General features: G+C 39.8%; 1 protein-coding gene across 1 annotated transcript in view; it reads left to right on the top strand.

Annotated features, from left to right (window-relative positions):
- The first annotated feature begins 1,172 nt into the window (after positions 1-1,172).
- Positions 1,173-26,454, top strand: part of UBA6 (ubiquitin like modifier activating enzyme 6) — a 29,154-nt gene continuing 3,872 nt past the window's right edge. Inside the window, exons 1-30 of the mRNA XM_082050411.1 lie at positions 1,173-1,309; positions 1,514-1,642; positions 3,862-3,924; positions 5,090-5,184; positions 6,007-6,035; positions 6,902-6,996; positions 7,538-7,649; positions 8,728-8,808; positions 8,899-9,021; positions 10,846-10,969; positions 12,139-12,242; positions 13,022-13,084; positions 14,131-14,207; positions 14,857-14,923; positions 15,331-15,474; positions 16,127-16,194; positions 16,480-16,558; positions 16,748-16,828; positions 17,207-17,284; positions 18,634-18,815; positions 19,402-19,507; positions 20,205-20,294; positions 20,397-20,477; positions 21,090-21,218; positions 21,793-21,844; positions 21,930-21,993; positions 22,860-22,929; positions 23,609-23,680; positions 24,834-24,951; positions 25,787-25,980. Of these exons, the coding sequence (XP_081906537.1) occupies positions 3,884-3,924; positions 5,090-5,184; positions 6,007-6,035; positions 6,902-6,996; positions 7,538-7,649; positions 8,728-8,808; positions 8,899-9,021; positions 10,846-10,969; positions 12,139-12,242; positions 13,022-13,084; positions 14,131-14,207; positions 14,857-14,923; positions 15,331-15,474; positions 16,127-16,194; positions 16,480-16,558; positions 16,748-16,828; positions 17,207-17,284; positions 18,634-18,815; positions 19,402-19,507; positions 20,205-20,294; positions 20,397-20,477; positions 21,090-21,218; positions 21,793-21,844; positions 21,930-21,993; positions 22,860-22,929; positions 23,609-23,680; positions 24,834-24,951; positions 25,787-25,980 (2,619 nt within the window). The 5' untranslated portion in view covers positions 1,173-1,309; positions 1,514-1,642; positions 3,862-3,883. The remainder of the gene's footprint in view (positions 1,310-1,513; positions 1,643-3,861; positions 3,925-5,089; positions 5,185-6,006; positions 6,036-6,901; positions 6,997-7,537; positions 7,650-8,727; positions 8,809-8,898; positions 9,022-10,845; positions 10,970-12,138; positions 12,243-13,021; positions 13,085-14,130; positions 14,208-14,856; positions 14,924-15,330; positions 15,475-16,126; positions 16,195-16,479; positions 16,559-16,747; positions 16,829-17,206; positions 17,285-18,633; positions 18,816-19,401; positions 19,508-20,204; positions 20,295-20,396; positions 20,478-21,089; positions 21,219-21,792; positions 21,845-21,929; positions 21,994-22,859; positions 22,930-23,608; positions 23,681-24,833; positions 24,952-25,786; positions 25,981-26,454) is intronic.

Below are 26,454 nucleotides of genomic sequence, written 5' to 3' on the forward strand. Positions count from 1 at the left end.
CTTTTTTTTCCACCCTCTATAGCTAGGACTGCTGTTCATTCTGTTCAGCAGGTATGTGCACTGCTCTTTGAAATTTTCTGAAATAAGAAGTAATTTTATTCTTGTGCTTTCTGATTTAATGTATTATGTGAAAAAAACTACAAAGCAAATACCAGCCTTAAATATAAATTTCTTTACTGGTAATAATTCCATTCATCATCCTGAAGAACGGGACGGCTTTCTACCTTTCCCTGTCTTTCAGTCCAGCATTTCAGGCTTCTAGTGACCTCTAGTGGTTTTGTGAAATTTGCCCACATCTTTAATTTTCTTTCTGTGTGGCACAAAAAAACCCCTATTTAGCAGGTGTTGAGTACTTTCACCCTGATCTTGCTAAAGCAAAGCCCGTGTTTGAATCAGCACAGTGTGTTCTACCTGTTCTTAGTCTTTGTTACTAGTTTAGTACAAAGGGTGGGTAAATATTGAAGACGATGTGGAAGGGTGCTACGCCTCTATTAGTTACAGTCACAGAAGAGATAAGTACTAAAATAATGTGCTAATGATACAAAGATTTTATGATTAAGCTAGTTAACAAAAGAGAAGGCTGTGTTTAAGTTAAGGGAGATTTTGTTGATAGGAAGGCAGGTGATGCTGGGATCTTAAACAGAGTTTGGGAAACAAGAGAAAAAAATGTTTTTAGGAGGAAATGTTGAGTTGGAGGAGGCAGAAGGATGGTTGCTGCCACCAAAAATTCTAAAAAGAGGAAACTTTTCCATAAACCTATACACCATGTTGGTATGGGACATTTTATGTCCTTTTTAACTACTTTCTGCCAAATCTCTGCAGCCTTGGCTGCTCCCAAGGGTTTTGCAATTTCCCCATTTAATGAAATTTTCTTTATTTTTGAAGTGGGTGCCATCTTTCTGGCTCTCTCCTGCAAGAAATGGTGATGAAGTTCCTGCGGGAGCAGGGTCAGAAGTGCTCAATTATCTAAACCGGTCATTCTTGAACCTGATGGGCGTTTGTTTTTTTAACACATGTGTTACTTTTGGAGCTGAGAATAGTGGTTTTTGTGGTGGTTTATCTGTTTCTCGTTGGATACCTAGCGCGCGGGCTACCGCCCGCCGCCATCTCACGCCGGGCTCAGGCCGCCTCTCGGTCCCGCCCTTCGGCGTGAGGAGGCGGCCCGCGCCGGGCGGCCTTGGCCCGGCCCTTCGTGTCGGCGCAGGCGGAGAAGCACGGCGGAAACCATCCCTGCCGCTTCCCACCCCCTTCCTCCCTCTTTCCCTCGGCAGCGGCGAGGGCTCGATCGCAACGCCGGGCCGCTGCGGTGGTGAGGGCGGGTGACAGGGCCGGGGTGTCCCTGAGGCGGGCTAGGTCGGGGCGCGGTGCCCGGCGGGGAAGAGGCTTGAGGCCGGGCTGGCTCAGCTTGGGCGGCTTTGTCTTGGTTCCCCACTGTGGATCCGAGGTGTTTGTCACCCATGAGCTTGACTCGGCAATTAACGCTCTCTCTTCTTTCTCTCGGCTGACTGAACAGGGATCCTGCATCGCCTGGGATCTACCTCTGGAAACTCTGGACAGGTGGGATTAATCCAGGCCTCCCCACCGTCCCAGCCTGCTGAATAGCTAGTAATTAATAACAGCTTCAGCCCGCCGTGACTTCGAGGTAAGAAGCACTGTGGCACAGCTCCTGTGCTTTTGCTGGTTTCCACAGCATCTTTTAGCCCTCGTTAATAATGCATGGCTTCTCAGTTTGTGCTTCGGCTATGTCTCATGAGCAGCTGAGGCTTTAAAAATTCAAGGACATTAGTTACACAGTTAAACAAAAGCCTGGCATTAAGACTGATAGTGCCTGCCTTTGAAAGGAAACAAGCGAATGTAGAAATGTTGGGCCTTTGGTAGGAACTAGGCCATAATGTTAGAATACTGCCCCCCCCCTTCATATTACATACCTTGCTTTAAGACATTGAATACTGGTTGAACTAAAATGGGAAATACAACTTGGATGCAGATATACATAACAAAACTTCCTTGTAAAGCCACTCGACAGTAGTACTACCAAGTCCTCTTTTGGAAGGAGAAAACATGTTTTGCTGTACCTGACAGGTACACTGGCAGCAGCTTGGTTCTGCAACAGAGAATGCAGGAGAAGAACATGGAATTGATAAATTGATAAAAGCCACTGTCAGATGGGTCTGTGTGATACAGGTGAAGAAGGTTCTCTTGTGGGTTGATGGCACATCCTCGTTTCTTACAAAAGGCTGTTTGGAAGGGCATGCTGATTGAGATGGCTGTCAGCAACCACAGCAGAGTAAGCTGTGTGTTTTTATCCAGTGGTAGGTCATCTTCCCTACTGTAATACCGCAATTATTTTTTGTTGGACAGCCCCAAAGTGCCTGTGTTGTGATGATGGTGGAGCAGAACATGTTGGGGAGATTTGGGCCATATGAGATGGTGCCAGCTTGCCTTGAGGGTCTTCTGTCCCAGGCAGTGGCTGAAATGGAGGTTTTTCCTGAGCAGGGGCTGAAGCCCACGGCTCTTAGATGAAGTGTATTGCTCTCTGGCTTCAGATTTGGGTCCTAAGGTGGTCCAGTGATGTTGGAATTGCTTGGTTTTGGTGCTTGTTGTGTAAGGAGGTGGGAGCTGCAGTGAAGTGGCTAGTGGTGTAGATGCGATAGAGGTGCCTTGTGCTGAATGCATACACACGTACCAGTTAGTATCCACACTTTGGGGGAGTTTAACTGGTGGGATTTGTGGCCTGACTTCATTCTAACTATGTCCCTTTTTACACTACTTCAGTGCTTTCTAATTCAACTTAAAAACAGAAGAGACAAATCTCAGGTCAGAATCCTGTAGTCTACAAGTTGTGACAGGCTGTGGGTGCCACATTTCAAAAATGTTAAAATGCCCGCCAAAACCATTGGTATGGCGAAAAGAGTTAACCTTTGGGCAGAATTGTGTTGAAAGCTGTTTCAGGTTATATCTGCACTCTTGGAGGAAAAGCTCCTTAGTATGTCTGGGCCTTGACTTTCAGTCTTTTAGGAGAAAGGGTTGTCAGCCATGTCTAGTTTGTAGGGCGTTGAAATAAGACATATGCCTTCCTAGTAGCGGTGGGAACTGAGGTTCTGGGTCAGACATGGGGTATGTTTTCCTCATGCTGCGTTTGGTGACAGTCCAGGTCCGGGAAGCTCCAATTCCCAATCTGTGTAACTAAGGAACAACCTACTCCATGGAGGATTTTGTTCCTAATCCTACTGCTTAGTTATCGCTGAACAATGAAAAGGTCTTTGCTAATGACTGAAGGCCCTAATAGCACAAATATTATGTTATTTCTTAAAATTCTGTTGAACTGTTGGCTTAGTTATATATTGTATTAATTCAGATCTTTAGGTATTGATTTCTTCCATTAGCTAAAATGGTAACTTGTTTCCTAAGGATTTTTAATCAATGTAGAAATCATGGAGCATAAATAACTCTTCCTTGTCATTCAGGGATCTACTGGCTTTTCCAAAAAAGCACCGATTGGGTAGATCCAAGTTAAACAGCTTGGAGCTGTTAATAAAAAATGAAATTGTACTTTGAGGAAATATAACTCTTGCAAATAAAATAAGACTAGTGCCTCCTCAGTGGGGAAATTAATATGTTTCTTTGTATTTTGAAATAGTTTATTGATGTTCTGGAGGTTCTTGTCTTCTGGCTTTTGTGTATTTTAATTACCTAGGTGCTGTGTTGTTCTGTAGGCTTCTTGATGTCCAGAGTGATTCCTATATATCATCACTCTTTTGTATTTTTTTCAGTTCTACTGAAGAATGGGTGCCTGGGGGGGGAGAGGTGACAAACTATGAAATTGCATACAATGTAACTTTTTTTTAATAACCATTCTAGTTTAAGGAAATCACATTGCATCATGGCAGCAGACTCAATGGAAATTGATGATGCTTTGTATAGGTAAGAATGTCTGATTGTTTTTTTAGCTTGTTTCCCCTTTCATATAATAGATCCTCCTTTCCTTCTTCATCTTTCACTACCTTAGTTTCATCTTCCTTTTTGACACTGTGTAATTTATGTCCTTCATAATTTCATTTATTCTTCAGTCTTTGCCATACTTCTCCATCCTTATGAACATAATCAGTATCTCTGTTATCAGACAGACTTCAGGGCATTGGGGTTTTTGGTAGATTTTTTCGGGGTTAGGTGTGCGATTTTTTTGTGGTTTGGTTGGTTTTGGTTTTTGTGTTGTTTTTGTTTGTTTTGTTGTTTTTTGTTTTGCCTGTTTATTTTTTTGTTTGTTGTGGTGGTGTTATTTTTAGTTGTTTTCTTTTTTATTATTATTTTTGTTCTAATTTGTTAGCTGGGAGTGACTTGAGATCACTTGGCATGGCAATAGTTCAGAAAGCCTGCACTGGAGCAAGTGGTATCCTTGGAAAAACATGGTGGGATTAAAAGCTGCTTTGAAAAAAACTCATTTGTGTGCTGAACAAATGAGCCTTCTTTTCAATTCAACACAATCCTGTGTTCTATGTGTCATTTTTATTTTTGCACTAGTTTTATAAAAACCTGTACGAGAAAGGGTGGAAAAAGTAGTATTAAGGATGGTTTAAGTTTAATTGTATAGTTAGAAACTAGGAGTCTTTCAAAGCTCAGAGTCTGACTACGAAAGCTGCTGCACCCTCTGGTTTGAAGATTTCTGGTAACAAAGAAATTCTTTGGCTTGCATGTGTTTTCAGCAGTTAATTCCAAAACACTACTATCCTGGATGGGTTATTTTTCTTTTCTAAAACCTGGCATCGAAAAGGTCTACACTAAATGCTTTTCACTGTTTGAATTGTGGCTGTAAATATTAAATTTGATATACATTTATTTCTGAAAGCACTATACAGTTGAGGTATCTGCATGTTATAATTTAAGTTGCTTGTTGAATGGAGGACTGCAAATAGAACTGTGCAGGTGTCACTAGTGACACACCCTCATCTGCAGAATTAGAGATGGATTGGGATGGAATAAGTGAAAATATTTGGACTGTTTTGGAAATGACTGGGAACTCTTGACTTGGTTTCATATGCTCTTGACTTCATTTGTATGTTGTTTTCATCTGAATTTATCCCTGATGTAGTCGCCAGCGGTATGTACTTGGAGACACGGCAATGCAGAAGATGGCTCAGTCCCATGTGTTCCTGAGTGGCATAGGTGGTCTTGGTGTGGAGATTGGTAAGTTTAAGTAATGTTTATTTAACTACACACAAGTGTATGTAAATGTACTGTCCCAAAAGACTTGTAAAGCTTATTTGAGATGTAATAAGCATCTGAAGTATCTGAATGAATTTTTATGTTGTGTGAGTAACACAGCAGATGCAGGAAAGATCCCAGACTTTTCTCTAGTAAGCTTTTTACTAGAACAACATTTCAAATTTTACTCTAAAATGAGCTTCCATGGGGCAGATCACTTTGCCCAAAATTTTGTGTCTTGGGTGAAGGTTGAGGGTGGGTAATCCAAGTTATTCCTTTAGGCATCAGTATCAGTGCATGTAATACAGGAAGAGCTGTAGCCTGAATTATCCCCATGTAGGAAATGCAGGAGTGGGAGTTAGGCAAATAGATGCAATTTGGTGAAAAATGCCCCAGCACGAGAGACTCATTAACAATTTCCTTTACTCTCTGTGAGCAAGACTTGTCCTGGCTGGTTCTTACCTGGGGTATTACACTTCCCGTTGGCTTTAACAGGACTCTGCACCAGCTGCCAGAACAGAGTCACGGGGTTTTGCAGTTTATTGTCATTAGTGTTTCTGTAATCAGGCTCGTGGGATGAACAGCTGACAGTGACAAGTGTTGGGAACCTTTTGAACCTTGCTCATGGTGTTCCGCTTTCACCAGTGCTGTTGAATGCTTGAGCCAAATGTAAAAGAGAACAAAGCCTTAAGCTGCAAAGTTCTTACTAGCAACATATTGTTATTGTCCACCCACATAACTATTCAATTACAGCTTTGCAAAAAATCTGCCTCAGTCTTTCTCTCTTTATTTTTTTTTTTTTAGCCAAAAATATAATTCTGGCTGGGGTAAAGGTATGTAAAACCATTCTGGTTTGGGGTATGTTTGGCTGAGTGGGAGGAGAAGGGACAACACAACTAGCTAATGTTAAGTTTTTGAAACTGTCTTTCAGTAGTAGAATTGCAAAATATTTTAGGACCTGAAGGTGAAAACTTTAATAATCTGGCTATTCTAGTGATATGGTTTGAGTCTCACATTAATGTCAGTCTGAGTTTTTATATCTTTTGAGGTGCAACATAGAAGCACTCTGAAGTACATAATGTAAGGTTTAGGCAGCTGCTAATCAGACATAAAATCTTTTTGTACAATGTATCCTCTTCTAACTGGAGTGTTATAAACTCAAAACCCAAACTATTCAAAATATGTTATCCTGTTCTGTCATCCATCAGAATTCGCTTGTGTAGATGTTAGAATGATTGGGTGTTTTGATCCAACAACTGCTTTTGTGCTGCTAGGATTAATTTTATTAGAGAAAAGCCTTTTAAAACTTTCTTCTGATCAAAAAACCTTGTTTATAATTTTAGGAGTTAATTCACTTACAGATCACAATTGCCTCGTAATTGCAGTGTGGCAAAAATCACCCTTGATATTTAAATGCTCTCATCCCTGTGAGCTGGAAGGAAAAAAATAATTTTTAGTTTTCATTTAAATTTAGTTCTTAAGGAAAAATTTAATGAAATACATCTTCCACATCGCTTCTGTCTCTCAAACAGTAAGAATTTTCTCGGAGAAAGGCTAGAGGGGGTTGTCCTGATAGTGGTACAACTAAGCCTGCTGCAGTGCTAGTCCTCTACTGTCTTATGTGGGGCTTAATCCATCCTTTTGGGTGGTCTGGCCATATTTTTTTTTTCAGTAAATGCTTTTTGCCCAACTTTCTTAGGCTCTTACAGTTCATGACACCAAGCAGTGCACAAAATGGGATTTGGGGATCAACTTCTTCATCCATGAAGATGATATTACCAGTCAAAGGAACAGGTTGGTGAAGGCTTTGGGGCAAGGAAGGGCTGAACTTGAGTAGGAGTAGTGGTTTTATCAGTGGCAAAAATAGCTGTTCACTGTCCTAGAGCTGTGAACACAGGTCAAATACTTGTGAAACCCTTTCTCTGGAGTTCCTGGCCTTGAGTATGGTGCCTGGGTGGATATTAGAGAAAGTCTAGTTTGGGACTGGGGTCCTGTCTGTGTTGAGCATCTCACTGCTTGTAATTATAATTACATTATAATTACATTATAATATCAATTTAGTAGTGGGGGCCAGGGCTTTTTTTCTTCCTTAGGCTTTTTCTGTCACCCGTGTGAGACGAGAAAACAGCCATGACACCAGAGCATCAGTGAGGCCTGCTGTATATCCGGCAGAGTTGTTTTCCTCAGACCTGCTGGGAATTTAAGTGTGAATAAATAAGTTCGTGCCAGGAATCTTCCTAAGGGGCTTTTGTTAGGGCGTGTGTGGAATGAAATTCTGTTTTGAAAATACGAGTTTGTAGATGCATGAAAACGGTGAAAGTTGCTGTTTTTTCAGGGCTGAGGCCACGCTTCATCATATTGCAGAACTCAATCCGTATGTCCATGTAGCAGCATCAACTGTGCCACTAGATGAAACCACAGATCTGTCTTTTCTAAAACAGTACCAGGTATGTCAGGCTTAAAGCAGTTGTATGTGGTATTTTGCTCAGGACAAACAACTTGGATTTTTTAATGTAAGTAAATAAAATGAAAAATAACTTTGAAGTACATTTTGAGATTATGTAAACAAAGAAAAAGTCTTGTATTTGGACTAATTAAATGGTCATGCTAATTTTTTTCCAAGGCTGAAGCAGTGTTTTTTGTTCCTGCAATTATTATGAAACTTACTGTGGCAATAAATAGCTGAGATTGCCATGAATTTTTTCTTTGTTCTAAGATGAAACTGAATATTTTTGCAGCTGCCTAGCGCAGATGTTTTACAAATATTTTGTATGCTGTGTTACAAGCAATAGAAACTCAGACTGTATAATTAGAAAGGTCATTTATGTATGTGTGCATGTATCTAACAAAATGTAGGCTCTTGTGTGGCAGAATGCGGATATTTTCAGTTGTTCAGTCAGCCATCTCCTGCCTGTGTGCATGGCTCAATCTAAGTTCTGAACTTTTGCTGTGTGGCTATTGATTATACCCAAACTAATCAAGTTTCTGAGTGTCCCAGCTATAATAAGCCACACATATCTGAATGGGACACAGTGCATGTGCTTTGTAACCCAATATTATCCTAAAACTTAAAAGAATACTTGTAGAAATAGTATGTCTGCAATTTGATGAGCACCAGTTCTTGAAGCTTGTGCAGACTTCTTGGTGCGCGTTGATGAGTATTATTTGTTTGTTTTGCTACCTTAATCTTAAAACTCAAGATCTCAATTTTTTCTAAGATTATCCATAACTGGTTTTGTAAGTATTCTGATTGGGCTTTGAGTTTCACAAGTACATTTAAAACAAAAAGGTAAATGAGAGTTTGCTGTTCCTGCTCTTGCTTATCTTGCTGCTAGAACCTGTGGAGCAGTAACCCATCTGTTTTAATGTGCGATGAGAAAACTGACTCAAGGCTGCTTTTTCTGTTATGTGTGGGGGAAAGGAATCAGGACACTTAAGTAACTTACTTTTAGTGCTATTTTTTCCATAGCCTGAAGATGTTGGTGGCATTTGGTGTCTTAGATTGATTTCTGTTCTTGTTCATAGTGTGTCATATTGACTGAAGTAAACCTGTTGCTGCAGAAGAAGATTAATGACTTTTGTCATGCTCAGCAGCCACCTATTAAGGTAAAACAAAAAAATAAATTCAATGTGTGAGGTTATTCCTTTGACTTGTGCTGTTTTAGGGATACTCAAAATTTTTACTTTCTCTTGTAGTTCATCAGTGCAGATGTATATGGAATATGCTCTCGTTTGTTTTGTGACTTTGGTGATGAGTTTGAAGTGCTGGATACAACAGGAGAGGAGCCAAAGGAGATCTTCATTTCAAATATAACACAAGTAAGGGATAGAAGTTGTTGTGCTGCTTCAACTTTTTTTGTAATGACTCGTTATTGGCTATGTGACCAAGCAGAGTGGAAAACTGGTGGTATAGCAGAGGTGAATAAAGTTCCTTGGTTCTTGTTTCTTCCTCAAAACCAGTCAGTGATGATGTCCTAACATCATAGAGCCTCCTGGTCATTACTTGAAATGTAACATAACAACACTGAGGCTTTTCTGTTGTTGAGGGAGAGAAAGAAATGAGATGTAAAGAGGACATAGCCTTGGTGCAGGAATAGTTTAAGTCTTCCAGGGAAGCTCTGAGATAGGTGTGAAATGAACCCCGTTTTATGAGAGACTGCAGCACATATGGAGGGAGACTACAGGAATGATCAAGGGGAGCGAGAGTGAGAACCTGTTTTGTAAAGACATTTAACAGTTTGTTTTAACCTACCAAAGCAGAGGTGACAAGAAAAAATGTTTTTGCTAATACTTCCAGTGCAGAATGTTAGGACGTACATTTGATCTTGTATTATTGTTTCTATGAAAGGGAACACCTGTAGCTGCTTCTTTTAACTCTGGAAGTCCAGACTAAATCCTCATTCCTCTAGTAGCAAGTTTGGTGATGGGGTACTTTTTTTTTTTAGTCCTATCTCCAGTCTAATCAAACTGGAAGGGGTTGTATAACAAGGTTGGTTTGATCTGAATTGAAGATCATGATAAGATGTTTTGGGTAGCCTGTTCTTTTGTATCTTTAAAAGGGAATGGATGACTTGATTGTTCTCATTAGTTACGTAAATAATACACAGTTATGTTTCGTGACTTGCGCTAATTGCCTGCCTAGGAAAGAATTATATGTAATTTGTTTTTTCCTGCAATTCACAATCTGATACTTAAAGCTTAGTTGTATCTGTTCTGCTCTCTGAAGTGTAAAACTGACCAGAATTACAATGCAATACCAAAAAACCTATCAAGTGGCTGTTCTTGTCCTGCAGACAGTGTCAAGGTGGCATTCTGTCCCTAATTTGAATAAGAATTTTCTCTGGCCAACTCATTTGCCATTCTTCATGCCAAGGAAAATGTAATCTGCTGTAATTAAGTTTTATGCTATTTAACCGAAGTCTTTCTAATATTGGGAGATCAGGAAGGGATGGCAGGAGACTCTACATGCTGGACTGGCTTGCAAATCCACAGTGTGACAGCCTGAGCTGCCCAAAAAGATCTTAAAGAGCCATCCTCAGCCTGCAGAGGGGTCTCTGTGTGCATGTGAGCTTGGCATGACATCCTCTAATAGGATGAGAGGTGGTCTGAGATTCCTGCACGTGTAAGCCTGGTTCTTTGTGATTGCCTTGAGGCTGTGGCTTTTCTGCCCAGCTTTGCAAGCTTCCTAACTTCAAATAATGTGTTTGGGTTGTCCTTTTTAAGGAGATGAGATGGAAGGGAAGCATGGACTAATAAGGACCATTCATAAGAATTTAGTTTTTAATGTCTGTGAAAGTTCCTTTGTACATACAGTCCATTTTTTGTTTTGAGAGAAAGATAAACTTGCTGCTACTTCAGAACTGAACAATGATTCTGTTTGCTAGGAGCTAACAGAAATGCAGTTTGCTAGCATGTTGAGAACTCTTAAAGGTAAAAATGAGACAGTCTGTGCTGCGAAAACTGTAAAACTGAAAACAACAGGACACAAAAAATCATAGGTAACTCCCTTATTATGGGAGAACTGAGGCCCCAAAAGTATTAGAGGCTGCAGTTTCAATAGGCAAAAAGCTTTGTGTCTACAAAGCATGTCTCCTTAACCCAAGACACTTTCCTCCTTACTAACTTTGTCATTTTTGCTTTCAGTCAAATCCTGGTATTGTTACTTGCCTTGAAAATCATCCACACAGGCTTGAAACAGGGCAGTTCTTAACTTTTCGGGAAGTTAATGGAATGTTACGTTTAAATGGATCCACACACCAAATAACAGGTAAACTGTTGCTGACTCATTTGCAGTGTATTTATTTTTCGGCCCATTTTAGCTCACTGTAGTGTTATTGTAGCCAGAGGGGTTCTGGGTTGTGCGGGTCTCCAGTGAGCTTGCACGTAAAAATTGCTTTTTGGTCTGATGGTCAACCTGGCATTGGCTTGATTCCATTTAATAAAGTTTTTCCAAACTCATATTGCTGTTTAAGGAACAGTAGAAACTCACAGCTTGTGGAAACTAGTTGGCAACCTCTGAGGTTACTGTCAGTAGTTTGCTGATTAAACTGTTTTGTATTTTGGAGGGTCCCATAATGCCTGTACTTCTGGCATGGTTTTGGACTAAACTAACACTAATTTGTGTCTCTCTGCTTGCCTTGTTGTTTTTTGGGTGACAGTTTAAGAGCAAAAGGATGCATTGACATCACTCTGTTTCTAAGCATGTTTTTGAAGTGATTCCTGTGATTTCTGTTTACCCTGCTTGGTCTGCATCATGCATGTCTCAAGTCAGATTACCTGTTTCCTTTTGGATGCTGGGGAAGTGCCCCATTTCCACATCTGAATGCCTGCTTGGAGAGGGAGAGGGTGGGTGGGGCCTGTTTGTTTCTGACTGTTTTGTGGTCTGAGACAAAACCAGTACCCTTGAAATGTGTTCAAGTCTGTTTTCTCTGGACCCTTCTTCTTAATCATGGCCCAGCTTTTGGTTTCAGTTTTCCATGAATTACCACCTTTTGTGTCATCTTGTTTTGTCTGAATGGTGCTGTAGGTGGTGTGAGAGGAAAGATGTGACTTTAATACTCCAGCTGCCCTTTTTGATGTCCTGTTGTTCTAGTCACTGGGCTAAAATCCAACTCTGAGCAGTACACTGGACACTGCTGTGCACAGGCTAAATGAAACAGAGTGATTTCATTTTTGTTACAAAGCTGTGGTCATCAGAATTCTCACTACATCTCCTGCCACTTTAAAAAGCTTATTTCATAGCAGATCAGTTGCACACTACAAAATTACAGCATGAAATGCATTGGCGAAAACCCGCTTTATTGTAGACAGAATTACATAGAACGACAGAATGGTTGGGGTTGGAAGGGACCTCTGGAGATAATCTTGTCCAACCCCCTGATAAAACAGGTACACCTGTCCAGTGCAACTGGATCATCAGTCACTGTTTCTTTTCAGTGGTGTCACCTTATTCCTTCAGCATTGGCGATACATCAGACATGGAGCCTTACCTACACGGAGGCATCGCTGTCCAAGTGAAGACACCTAAGATGCTTTACTTTGTGAGTGTGTGTTTGGCATAACCGGGTTCCTGAGTGTTAATGGTCTGATTACTGGAAGCAGAGTTCAGCAGATACATGATTTGGTTACCTACAATTTGAGTTTTGTTGGATAGGAGAAGTTATACTGATCTACTAAATTGTAGAGAGTAGGAAATACTACAAAGTTACCTGCCAGTGTAGAGAGAAAAAAAAAATTACGGGCAGCCTATCCCTGTACTGCTGCAGACTCCATGAAGGCTTACAAATATGTGGGTTCTTGGCGATGTCCGAGAAGAAAAACAATTGGATGAGTTTGTATAAGAAGGGTTGCAAGCTATGGGATTCTGTGTGCCTTTTTGGCCCCACAGAGAACAGGTCCTGACTGCCCTCAAATTCTTCCAAAGAGCTGGAGTGAGGACGAGCTGCTTCTGCTATGAGAACGCTCAGCTCAATAGCTTGTCTCTGTGCAGCAGTAGCTTCCAGCTCTTGGTGAGCTGGGAAATTCTGCAAGCCACCAGCCACTAGTTGCCTATAAAATCTCTGCTAGGCAACCTTGGAGCTGTTTCAGAAATTGAGTCTTGGCACCAGGATGTGAAATGTATCTGTGACACATGTGATTGACAAAACTTGCGGTAGATGATTATTTATGCATCTTCTGTGGCATTAATTAATGGTGTTATAGAAATGCTAGTAAGAAAGGATATTTGGTTCTTAGTCTCTCCAGGAAATGTTTTGTCAGGTAGCAGTGACTGTTGTATCCCTAAGTGGCTGTGTTGTAATCATGAATGCTGTTTTTGCAGGAACGGTTGGAGAAGCAGCTGACAAATCCATTATGCCTTGTTGCAGATTTTAGCAAGCCTGAGGTAATTAGCTTGTTGAGATTTGGGTGTAAGTGCTTGAATGTTAAAACTATGTGGAATGTAATCTGCAGCTTTACATGTATAACAATATAACTTCCTAACTCTATTCTGTAGCAGCTAAATATAAGTGTAAAGAGTGAAATAAGAGCTGGGTATCAGTTCATCTGGTCACACAGAATATACATTATGGTTTAGATTGTTGTGGAAGCTTGTTATTTGTGGTCTGCACCAACTATATTGAATATGCATTTCTCAGCCTCCTCTGCTGTTTAAAATCTCAGGGTTTTGATAAGTCTTCAATTCATGGACGTGTAAATTTTGCAAGTGCCACAGTGATTTTTCCTGTATTTAATGATGATGCTTGGTTGGTAAAAATCACATTGTAATCAAAGCTTGGATAATCAGAAGTTGATCATATGTTGGCTGGGAGCTGAAGTGAACAGTGTGAGAATTTTATTTTTCCTTTGAAAAAGATTCAGAGGTATTTTTCAAGTCTGAGAGGAAGCTTGCAGTATTTGCCTCCAATACAGTTCTGGTGAAAGATTATGGACATGCAAGGCCCATAAGTCTCAGTCTCATTAAAATTTTAACCTAAAAAAAGTAGATGGTAATGATTTTTGTTGTTGTTTGATGATGCAAACTCTGACTTCCCTGTTCAGATTTTCTGCTTTTGATCCTTAATGCTGGGCTTTGGTACTGAGGTTTGGCAAAATGCAATGTGATCTAATGTCTAATTAAAAAAAGATCACTGCATTTTGCAATTTCAGCACTAAATTCTTTTGGAGACTTACTGGACTCAGTTGAAGTGGGTGCTGAATGTGAGTGAAGGGTTTTGCATTGTTACTGAGTAATACTTGGTAGTCTTAGTTTGTAAGAACACCTGTAAGGTCTTTAAAATTCACTTTTTAATGCTATTTAAAAATTTTTTGGAGCAAAATGACTACAAAATGAGAAAGTGAAATGGTAACAGAAGAGTTCAAATAGTTGCTTTTGTTTCCTTCAGTTTTCTCATGTTTCTAACTGATCAACAGCTACTGTTTTTTTAACAGGCACCTTTGCAGACCCATGTTGCCATGCTTGCCTTGAACCACTTCCAGGAGAACTTTGGTCGCGGACCCAACATTGGGTAATGCAGCAGTCTTGTGTTCACGAGACCTTAAATTGGACAGATCCCTTTTTTTTACTGTAGTTACTGGTTTGATGTGCAGCAGGGCACCTTGTCTGTCACTTAATAGATAACATAGAAACAATAAGTTGAAATTTAGTTGAAAAATGTTATCTGATGCATGTGTGGGTTAACAGGGTTTTGCCAACATACCAATGGCACTTTCTGGGCCCAGGTAGACAGAAAATCCTTCTGGTGAAATTCTTCTCAGTTCCATTTTCTTCCCATTGTAGGGTTAATAAGGAAAATTTGTTTCAGCGATCCCAGAATTACCCTATAGGTTACAGATTTTTTTTTTAAAAGGTCTGAAGGATTTGTTTATAATTTTCAAGGTTACTTTTTCGGCTGTAGTTCTTGATGTGCCTGATTTTGGGTTAAACAAGACAAAACTGATTACAAAGTATGAATCTTGAAACTGGACTTACACATGTGCTTCTCCACTGAGAGTCCTGTTCTTGAGCTAATAATTCTTTATTGCTCACTGTTAAAGCCAGTATTAATTGCCAAACTCTTGCTGCTGTACCCAGTGCTTTGTTCTCCATTGGTTGTGTTTCCTAGAAGGACTCTGGAATGTTTAAGTGATCAGTATTGTTTCTACCCGGGTGTCTAGATGCCTTCAAGATGCTGAGGAAATGCTGAAAATAGCCATGTCTATAAGTGAAACACTGGAAAACAAAGTGAGTAATAAATCAGCGTCATTATGAGTCATTTTGCTGTGCTCATTTACTTGCCTAAAGGTCATGCTTTGGTTGCTGGCCGTCGTTCTTCTCTTTGTATCCATCTTTATATGGATCGGTTGGCTTTCTGAAGGCCGTGCAAGGAAACAGGATAGTGTTTCAGCACAAGTTCAAACAAATATTCACCTTATATGAAGGCTGAATTCCGTGGTTGCGTGAATCCGTTTTTTAGATAACTGCTTGTTAAAAGTACAGGGCATACAGTGGATCTGCCTTGTCTGGAAACCATTTTGCTAGTCAGAGTGAAATAATTTTTCTGTCTTTTTCTGAAGAACAATAATCTGTGACACTGAGCACTAACTTCCTCAATTGAAGGGCTAAATCTCTTATTATGTCTTATTTTTCAGCCTCAAGTGGATGAAAATGTAGTGAAATGGCTGTCTAGGACTGCTCAGGGGTTTCTGGCCCCTCTGGCTGCAGCAGTGGGTGGTGTTGCTAGCCAGGAAGTCTTGAAAGCAGTGACAGGAAAATTTTCTCCATTGCAGCAGTGGGTGAGGCTGGTTTGGCTTTTGTATCTTGATTTTGATGGTGATGGTATAAATGTATGATTGTGTGTAAATGCTGTATGATCAAAATAACCTAAACAACTTCTATAACAGGAAAAAAGACTTGAGACTTAGTTTATGAAAAAATATGATGGTTTTTATGTGTACAATGAAAGTGTGGCCAGTTTTAGTTAAAATTTTCATATTTGGGGTTCAGGCATCACATTCTTTTTTCCCCACAAGCAAGGAGAGTGCATGGCTTAAAGGTGTGATAAAGTCCAGTTGTCAGCCCAAGCGACTGTACACAAGAGCTGTGCTTTTAGACTCTCAGGGCAAGTGTCAGAATAAAGTCAGATTGAAAAATTTCACACTCTAATTTGGAGGATTTAGAGGGGTAACATGCCTCTCAGAAATCAAAAGCTTGTGACTCAGATTGCAGTGAGTTGTTTTCCTCTGTGTCCAGGTGCTTTTTCCTGTTCACTGAAATTGTGAACTGTGTGGAGCTGAATGCTGCATAGTCTTCCACTGACAGTAAAATCTTAGTGCTTCTAAATTTCTAGATTCTTATACATAGGAAATATCTACTTTGTTTTTTAAACAAAAATAACAGTGTTTCTCACAGGTTTTTACTGTGTTGTTTTTCTACTTTTGTTCACAGCTGTATATAGATATGCTAGACATTGTAACACCTCTAGAAAAGATGGGCTCTGAAGAATTTCTCCCACGGTAAATATAAGTACAGTCTGCTGGTTTATCTGCTTTTCACATCCGAGTCTCAAGCAGGCTGGGAAGATGCCTTTTAGAGTTAGTTCTGAGCAGTTTGCTGCAGGGAGGGGATTGGGGTTGAGAATGTCTGTCCTGTTTGAGCATGGGAAGAACAGGGATTATAGGGTATGGTATATAGGTCTGATTCTCTTGGTTTTTGTCAAAGTTCAGCTTGGCATGAGTGATACTACCATGATAAATGGCAGCTGAACCACTCTTCTGGTCTTCTCTCTTGTGCCTGCGTAGGGGAGATAGGTATGATGCCTTGAGGGTTTGTATTGGAGACGGTCTGTGCCAGAAGCTGCATGATTTGAATGTGTTCTTGGTGAGTATGCCTGACTTTTGCAAATGCTTTGACACAGCTAACATCCACTGTCTTCAAAATAGTGAGAGCAGCCCTGATGGGTGCAGCTGCAGAATAAATGGTCCAAAACTGTGATGGGACTTGTCTATTATACTTGTCTTTATGGTTTTCACTTACATTTCTGACTCCAAAAATGTGATTTTTATTTAGGTTGGCTGTGGAGCGATCGGCTGTGAAATGCTAAAAAACTTTGCACTTCTTGGTGTTGGTACTGGACAAGACAAAGGATTGGTAAGTCACCCATTAACTTTACTTTGCTTATTAAAAAGTTACTTGGCAAGGAATAATTAAATACTTTAGACTATTTAAACATTTTAAAAGCCTAAACCTTATTTCAGGTTGATCTCCTTGCAGAGTGTAAAATGACCTCAGCACAGAGTAGAAATTATGTGCAATTAGAAGCAGAACATATGTGGAGCAGTCTTGGTGTATTTTGGATTTTAAACCAGAATTTAATCAGCCAGTGTTAGTATAGGCAGAGCTGTTAGCCACAGTGGATGCCAACAGGAATGCTTTGACAAGCTTCTGTGGAGATTTCATCCAGGTTGTTGCTCAGTGATACACTTAAAATTATAACTTCAGCTGTTGCTTTTGCCCCTTCTGACTTAGGTTACAATTACAGATCCAGACTTGATAGAGAAATCCAACCTGAACAGGCAGTTTCTTTTTCGACCTCATCACATACAGGTAGGGGTTTTTTTGTTCAATAAGCTTTCTGGATTGTTCTGTTTCCCTGTCCTGTGTCCCCTCTGAGAGCTGAATTTGTGGATGTATATACCTCTGTCCAGAAAAGAGTTAAAGGCTGTAACAAACCCCAGTACCTTTTAAAACAATACCTAGGCTATGTTGGCACCCCGCTTGTCACCAGTATCAATCAAGAAAACTTGCTGGTCTGATCTTAATTTGTACTAGTATTTTTGACTAATGAAATCTCTTGAACTTGCGAAGAAAGAATTGGGTGCTGAATGCTGTGCTGCAGAGGAAGCTGCGATGAGTTAGTATGCCAGAAGTGCCTTAGTATACCGTTGAAATTCAGGGAGAATAAAACCAAACAACAAAAAATACACAGCGCAGGCAGAAGTGTTCTCAATAGAAGAGCTACAGCTAATGGGACTTGACCTAAATTGCTAAATTCTGTCTTAATTCAGTCTTCATTAAGCTGGAAGATAGCTTGAGGAAAAAACATGTATGTTCAGTAAATGAATGGTACAGAATTTTTATTTTCTAAGAAGCAGATAGAAAATCCCTGTACTAGCAAATGCAGCACAAAATTAAAAAAAAGTGGCTCAGTTTTGACAGCAATGAGGAAAAGGGATTCTCCTGCCCAAAAGCCAGCAGCTGAATGTTCTGTCTCCTGTTTATGTCTAGCAAATCTGGGAACAAATTACATTTCATGTGGATAAATAGAACGTGAACAATGCAAGATTTCAGAAACCATGCTGTCTTGAGTTCTGGTGTTTTAAGTGCTGACCCCTAGATAATTGAATGTGGTATATTAAAATGGGTAGAAGTGTCAGACACGTGAAGAATGCTATTTCACTTTAGCTTTTGAAATGTGGAATTGAATGTGGTATATTAAAATGGGTAGAAGTGTCAGACACGTGAAGAATGCTATTTCACTTTAGCTTTTGAAATGTGGAATGCCTTGCAGTAATGTCATTATTCACAGGTGTTTGTATGTGCTTCGTAGAGATAGTCACAGTAACAAATGGGTTTATCAGCTGACAGTCGTGAACTGCTCTTATGGCACTTTGAGAGCATGTGGTATCAGTTCCAGTTACTTGATACATTTCTGCTGCACCACTTAAGCACTTTCACCTTGTGGTCTCTGACCTGCTACTAAAAACTAAAAACTAGATTAAGATGACATTGATTTGTGAGGGAGGTGTATGATTAAAGAATTTCCTTTGTTGTATGTTTTGCATGCTAACATTTCTATCGAAGTCTGATGAGCAAATGAAGGTGATACTTCTGTGTCCCAGATGCTCTTTATCTGGATACTGTTTTTATATATATGTATGTATTTATAATTTCAGAAACCTAAAAGCTATACTGCAGCAGAAGCAACTCTGAACATCAATCCTCACTTAAAAATTGACTCCTATATTAACAAAGTTTGTCCAGCCACTGAAAATACATACAGTGATGAATTCTATACCAAGCAAGATGTGATCGTGACAGCGTTGGACAATGTTGAGGCACGGCGATACATTGATAGGTGGGTTGCGGAAAGGAAGCAGGGGCTACTTTTCGCGTTGTTACTTGAACTCTGCTTTTTGGTTCTTAATCTTCCCGATCTGGAACTGCTTGTAAGATCTGATGGCAACTTGCTCAGATTTCTCTTGTTCCTTGATAAGGGATGCTGGCTGGGCGGCGGAAGGGGTTCATTCGTGTGTTGGAAACCAGTTCTGCTATCATGTGGCTGGTACAGGTCATATAGAGAGCCTGGGAGTGAGTCCTTGGAAGTAAATAGCTGTCTAGCTCCGATGAGAGGGAGAATACTGTGACAGTCTTAAGGGTGAATTACTTATGCATAAGAGTATGTATTTAAATTTATAAGTAGGGATGTTTACATTTAAATAGAATTACTAATGCTTCTTATCCAGGTTGGCTCAGGTTTATGGTATCCTCATCTGTCTTGAAATAGCTCTTCTTATTTAAGCTCTTCTTTTCCTGAGTTTGGTGCAAGCTTTCCGCTCTTCTCAAGGCTTAAGGAGTCAGTTCTGGCTACACCCCGATTATGGCTGCAAGGCAAGAGCGTGGTGATCAGTCTGATCCTGACAATCTGTGTCTTTCCGTGTCAGTCGCTGTGTAGCAAACCTGCGTCCTCTGATAGACTCTGGAACCATGGGAACGAAAGGACACACGGAAGTTATTGTGCCTCATTTGACAGAGTCGTATAATAGTCATGTAAGTGTTTTAAGACCATTGTTTACCTTCAATAGCTAGTCCCATAATGCCCTCTGAGAATTTAATAATTTATATATCTAAGTGGCTCATATTAGTTGCCGAGGGTCAGTACTACTAGGAAATAATTATTATATGAATCGTAAAATGCAAACTTTGGAAAACGTCCCAATTCTGAAGTGTTTCCAAGGGACTGACTTTTTTTTTTTTCTTTTAAATCTCCCTTTTAAATAAGAATCTAGTCCCAGAATGCATTTGCAAGCAGGTGTTTTACTGGTGGGTGTCTTTCTTAAACTCCTTTCTGCCTGCTTGTTTGGTTCTTGGTGACGACCACCTCCACAGGCAGGAGAAATACAAGTAGGTGTTGGTCTGCCAGTTTCTCCAAGTGTGCATAACAGTTTTGCCTGGGGAAGCAGAAAAAGAACCTCCAGATGCCTGCAGTGTCTCTCTAAGTTCTTGTGAAACTGCCTTCGCAAGGTAGAAATTCACTGGTTGATTTCAAGTGTTGAGTTTAGACTATTCTTCATAAACAGGAAGTCATACCTTAGTTTTCATAAAACAAATTTTGTTCTAAGCATAAGTAAGTCACCTCATATTTTACAACAGTGGAGGTTTAAGTTTACACAGTCTAGTCTTCATGCTGTTATTAGCAAGAAACTTTAATAAATTTGCATTTACCCACAATTCTCCACAATTACAGCGGGATCCACCAGAAGAAGAAATACCTTTTTGCACCTTGAAGTCTTTCCCAGCTGCCATTGAGCATACGATACAGTGGGCAAGAGACAAGGTAAGAGAATAAGCTTTCATCGTAACTTACTTTGTATTTGGAGAAATGGGGCATCTGAAATACTTCTTGCAAAATGTGATATTTGTTCTTTTTATTTTCTAGTTTGAAAGTTTATTTTCTCACAAGCCTACATTGTTTAACAAATTCTGGCAAACATACCCATCTGCAGAAGAAGTTTTACAGGTAGGAGAATGTTGCCAAGGTAAAATGCAGGGTTTGAACTAATGTTTTATTCCATTTAATTTCAGTGAGATTTTGGTTATTTTCTGACTTTATTCAGAAAACCCAAACACTTGTTTGGCCAAGTCATTAATTGATCTTTCATTTGAATGGGAATTTCTGCTGCGTCTCATAATTAAGAACTGAAGTCTTGTGCAGGGGCTGCTTCTCTAGCTCCTGTGTGCTCTGTACTTGATATAAAAATATCAGAAATATTGAAGCACTGCTAACAAGTGTATAGTAGATATCATGCTGCACAACCAGCTGCCACAGATGAAGGGAAAACATAGTTTTGAGTGAATTCAGCTGTGTAATATATCAGACTCAGTTGTTTAATATTTTTTTCTTGTGAGTCTGTAATGGCTTATGGTTACCCGGGCTGGTGGAAATATATCAAGTAGAATACAGCACCTGTGAAAAAAAACAGTGGAGAGGATCACATAAAGAATTACGTTTCACAAAGTGATCCACCGTTTTGTTTTGCCTGTAACTTACTAAAACTGTAATTACCCTTGGACTAGATTGGGAAGAATCTTGTCTGTTTTTTAACATTTTCATATTTCCTTCTCTATCTAGAGAATACAGTCAGGGGAGAGTTTAGAAGGCTGTTTTCATGTTATTAAAACACTCAGTAGAAGACCCCGAAGTTGGACGCAGTGTGTGGAGCTAGCAAGGGTAAAATTTGAGAAGTATTTTAGCCATAAGGTAAGTAGGTAAGACCTAGAAATGAGGTTCTGTTCTGAATATCTGAAATTCTATTCTGAATATCTGGTCCACAGTGTTGCTTAAAGTGTGTGTGTGCAATTTGGTAGGAAAGATGTCATCGTGGTGGTGGTGTGTAATTATAAATATATAGTATCTGTATGTATGGAAATCCTGGTGGTAGTTGTCATGTCGAGAAATAAACACAGCATTCCCAATTGTGAATCAGCTTGCACGAATCCTAAAATGACAACAGGGTTAGGGGAACATTTTGCTCATTGGATTAAGTGTCTTGCTTGGGCTTTGCACAGATGAGATGACATTGTCATCTTTGTTCTGTGACTCTCAGGAAGAGCAAGTCACTCTGTTGTCTAGTAGTACTTGTGTCTTTAAGTTCTCCATCTCAACACAGGTGTCTTAGATTATATTTTTTCAAACTTGTTAAATTCAACTATGTGTTGGAATGTCTCAAAAGCTGTATCAAGATTTCACATCATTACTAAAAAGGTGTAATTTAGTGTGGTCATGTCAGTCTGTATGTGACAAATTACTAAAGCTACTCTGACGTTTCCTCCAGGCTCTTCAGCTCCTTCATTCATTTCCTCTCGATACACGATTAAAAGACGGGAGTAAGTACAAATGCCCCTTTGTGTCTGTTGTGCCTTGCTGTTCCTGATGGCCTAGGATTTCATCTTAACTCTGTCTTCTTCCCAGGTTTGTTTTGGCAGTCACCAAAGAGGCCACCTTTCCCAGTGAAGTTTGAAGTTAGTGATCCTTTGTAAGTATGGTACTGCCTCTGATACATTTTACAGCATCCTATAAAACTCACCCACAACAGAACATGCAAGACTGCAGCTTCATAGCACAAGAACTTGGGATGGTACTTGACAGGTACTAGTGCATAGTCCTGCTGTGGCAGATTTGGTGAACTGTCTCACACTTTCACTGCAGGTAATTTAACTTTCACTGGCATGAGATTGGAGCGTGCTGTGGGAAGTTCTGACAACATCGAATGTAAAATGACTTAGAACAACCTGTTGCATTTATTGTCTGATGACAGAATTACTGACTTTTGCTGTCAGATTCTCCTGCCCCCATGATAAAATGTAGGGTGTGCACCAAATTAAATTGACTACCCAAAATGACCTAGTGAAGAGACCTCTTCATCATGATTTGGGTCTGATCTAGATGGCTTGATTATTACAGATAATTTAAAAAATTAATGTGGTGGAAGGATTGAAAAGCCTTGATCTGCTGCACATGCGCCTGCTTTGAGAAACTGCCTGGATCGCCATTCTTAGTTTGGGTGAAAACTGAGATAATGGCAAATATCGAAGTATTTCCAAGGTGAAGCTTTTTATTATCATCACATGTCACGTGAGCGTTTGTAGTTACTTTCTTGACTGCAGAGGTTTAAGAGGTTTACTGTGGTTTTCATTAAATAACTGCACTTAAAGTTTTCTTAGTTTTGGGGAGGACATCTGAGCCCTTCCAAATGTGTCGTCTATATTAGGCTGTGCTGAAGGCTGGAAATCCTGTTTCTGTGTCTATTTGAGATATCTTTGAATGTGATTGCAAACCTTCTTTTGGGCAACTGAAGTAAAAAGAGAACCAAACAAAAATTATCTTCCTCTTTTCCTTCAGGCACTACGGTTTCATTGTGAGTGCAGCAAAACTCTTTGCAACAGTGTACTGCGTTCCTGTCACAGAGAAGGTAATCTATATTGTAACAGTGATCCCATCTCATAATGTGGACGTACATATTCGGCTTTGGTCTGATGTCCAGTTGCCAGTTCTTTCCAAGAACTTACTAAAGTGATTCTGCAAGTGATCTGTCCTTCAGCACTGTCCGATCAGCAACTGCCTGCACTTGGTCATCTTTATTTAAATTCCTAATGCCTGCACTTGGTCGTCTTTATTTAAATTCCTAATGCGGAAAAGAAATTACTAGTGTATTAGGTGTTTTCAGTAAGCACCGAACTTGGATATTCTTATTTTGATGGACCCATTTCCTGTGTAATGTAATAACTGATCTGAAAGTTCTCTTTTAAGGCATTTTTAAGTGTCTTAGCTAAGGTCTGGGAGTTTATTTTTTTACTATTTGTAGCCTATGTGCCATTTATCCTTTGTTTTTCTCTCTAATTGGATCTTCCTCTAAGTCACATTCACTCTTCAGTTGTGTTCAATTTTCAAGTGCTTCACACCTCTCTGGTTCACTATAGCAACTGAAATGTCACTTGGTGTTTCAGTGATGATGTTTCACAAAAACATCGTTGAATGTTTGTGGGATGTTTTTGTATTCTTTGAAATGCTACAGGTTATAGAGTGGTTTTTGTTGGGGGGCCGTTTGAGTTGACGTGTGTTTAAACCATTTTTCTTCTAAACCATTACAGGATTTGTCAGAGGAAACTATTTTGAAGATAATTTCAGCTGTGAAGGTACCAGAGTTTAGACCTTCAAACAAAGTAAGTATGATTTTTACTTTAAAGAAAAAACAAATCCACCAGCAGGGTCTCACATCTCCAACTACTTCTTTCATTGATGCTGATCAAAACCAAATACAAATTAAAATGTATTTTGGGGAAACAAGAACATGGCATACAGGACTGCTTTAACTGGATATAGCTAAGGTATCTATGTATCGAATGCTAAATGGAAGATATGGGGGGGTGGGGGTGTCTTTTGCAAGTAATTTGTAGCATCGTTTTCCATGCATGGGTCTGATTGTAAGTTTGCAAGCTTCTTCAAAGTTTATATGATTCTGTACTTCTTTAATAAAAGTAATAAAGTGTTACTCATAAGCAACTTTAAAGCAATCCTAGACTAGTGTAAATTTTTTATTTCTTTCTTGGTAATATTAAGGATGTGTCATTACTTCTATGTTTATTTTTGAAGTGTTACCTTCAAAACAGCTTGAGTATTAATGGCAGTGGCTGACATTAGTCATCATTTAAAATTAGCAAATATTCAGGGTGTTTTCATATTCTCTTGTCCAGTGTTAACTCTTGTCTCACGAATGCTTGCCTCGTGAAGAAAAAACGATGTTTTGGCTCAGAATCACAGAATGGTTGAGGTTGGAAGGGACCCCTGGGCATTGCCCAGTCGAACCCCCTTGCAGGGGCAGGTAGGGCAGGTCATCAAGGACTGTGTCCCTTCAGGCTTTGAATATCTTTGAGGATGAAGACTCCACAGCGTCTCTTGGCTACCTCTTCAACCATCCTCACAATTTTGGTGGTTCTGTTTAATTGTTTTATCTTTAAAATGTTTTCTTATGTTTCTTCTGGAATTTTGCGTGTTGCAGTTTGTGCCCATAACCCCTTGTCCTGTCACTGGGTACCAGTCAAAAAGTCTGGCTCTACATCTGTACTTCCCCCATCAGATACTTTTACACATTGAGATCCCGCTGAACTGTGCCAGCTCTCTCAGCCTCTCCTTGTATGAGAGATGCTCCAAGTCTCTTAATGGTCTATGTGGCCCTTGGCTGGGCTTGCTTCAGTAAGTCTGTGTCTCTCTTAAACTGGGGAGGGAAGACTGCAGGGAAGCCAGGGCATCTAGTACACTTCACATTTGTGCTGTACGGAGTTCATGTGTTCCTCAAACACTGTGCACAACTTGCAGGTTGTACAGACTGATGAGACTGCAAGAAAACCAGATCATATTGCGGTCAGTAGTGAGGATGAAAGGAATGCTATTTTCCAGCTGGAGAAGTCTATACTGTCCAACGAAGCTCTGGAAAGTGAGTAGTATAAACCAGTGTCACAGCTGAGCAGCATCTTGTGATTGCACTGCCAGCAGCTGGTGTCCACGTCTTTGTTTGGGTAAAGCAGTTCTGTAATTCTGCAAGAAACAAATAGCTGATCTCTGAAGTGCCATGCAGATAACTCTCTTTATTGCTTGATATTTCCCTATGTTTCTGTAATTCTGAGATTCCTGCAAGTTTTAGGGGTCTCTGTTATACCTGCATCTAAGTACAGCCCTGATGGCCAACTAGATTGCAGATGGACTGAAAATTATTCTGGTATGAGAAGGCTGAGAGGTAGAACTTAAAGGAATCAATCTGAAATTACCCTGAATTGTGAAGACTTTTAAAGTTGTCTTCAGCATCTTCTAGATATATTAAAATGGGGATACTCAAATCCCATTTTTGTGCTTGGCCACATGAAGAGGTCATTGGGCAACAACTACACGTGCATTTTTAGCCTGTGAACACAGAGGGGAAAGATTACCTAACCTCTGCCTCCCATGCTATAGAGTCCACACTGAAATGGTTACAGATAAAGCTTATAGAGGGAATTCTCACAGGAGGGAGCTATGGCAAGGTGGGTACATAAGAAACATCTGTAGGACTGTCCAAAATCTGTTCCTGGTGTTGCAAGGAAAATAAAATTGCGGAACTCTGTTGTTACTTCTTTCATATCTGCTTCTAGCAAGGGAAGGCAAGTTTTAAGTAAGGCACCAAGTTCTAAAATATGAAGTTTTAAATTCAAGGTTCTAGTTCCATAAAATGTATGTTTAGGACCCCTTCAGTTTTCTAATAGTAATTTTTGCTCCTTTTTTGGTTTCATGAGCAGATGACTTGAAAATGAAGCCCATCTCCTTTGAAAAAGATGATGATAGTAATGGGCATATAGATTTCATAACAGCAGCATCAAACTTGCGAGCCAAGATGTACAATATCGAACCAGCAGATCGATTCAAAACAAAGCGCATTGCTGGAAAGATTATTCCTGCAATTGCAACAGCTACTGCTGCAGTGTCAGGGCTGGTGAGTGTGCTTTTTAAAATGCTTAAAATGCATGTTGCTTTCTCTTGCTCTTCCTTGCCTAAACCCACTATTGTCTGGATATTGATTAACACTATCCTGATGGAGCCTCGTTAAAGAAATGGGCTTATTTCAAACTTTTTTTTTTTTTTTCTCATGTACTAATACAGTACATTGCTCTTCGATCTAGCCGTGTTAAGCTCTTAGTGCTTCTATTTCTGGTTTGCTGGCCAGAAAGGAGTTGAAGGTCAGCATTTTGGTTTGTTTTCTGTAATTATTACTAACTTCTGTCAGAGTGCCGATGTCAGGAGTGTAAAGGATCTATTGTGTGGTAGTTAACATTTGTGGACCTCAGCAGAACTGCATGTTTTGTGGAGGTGTCTTGAATTAAACAATTTGGTAAGAGTTCTGTATTAGGAATGCTTTGAACATTTTAAATATTTTTTTAGCAGTGACAGAATCGATTTCTTGGTGGCA

Source organism: Streptopelia decaocto (assembly GCF_964273445.1).
Source record: "Streptopelia decaocto genome assembly, chromosome: 4".
In the NCBI taxonomy this organism is placed as follows: Eukaryota; Metazoa; Chordata; class Aves; order Columbiformes; family Columbidae; genus Streptopelia; species Streptopelia decaocto.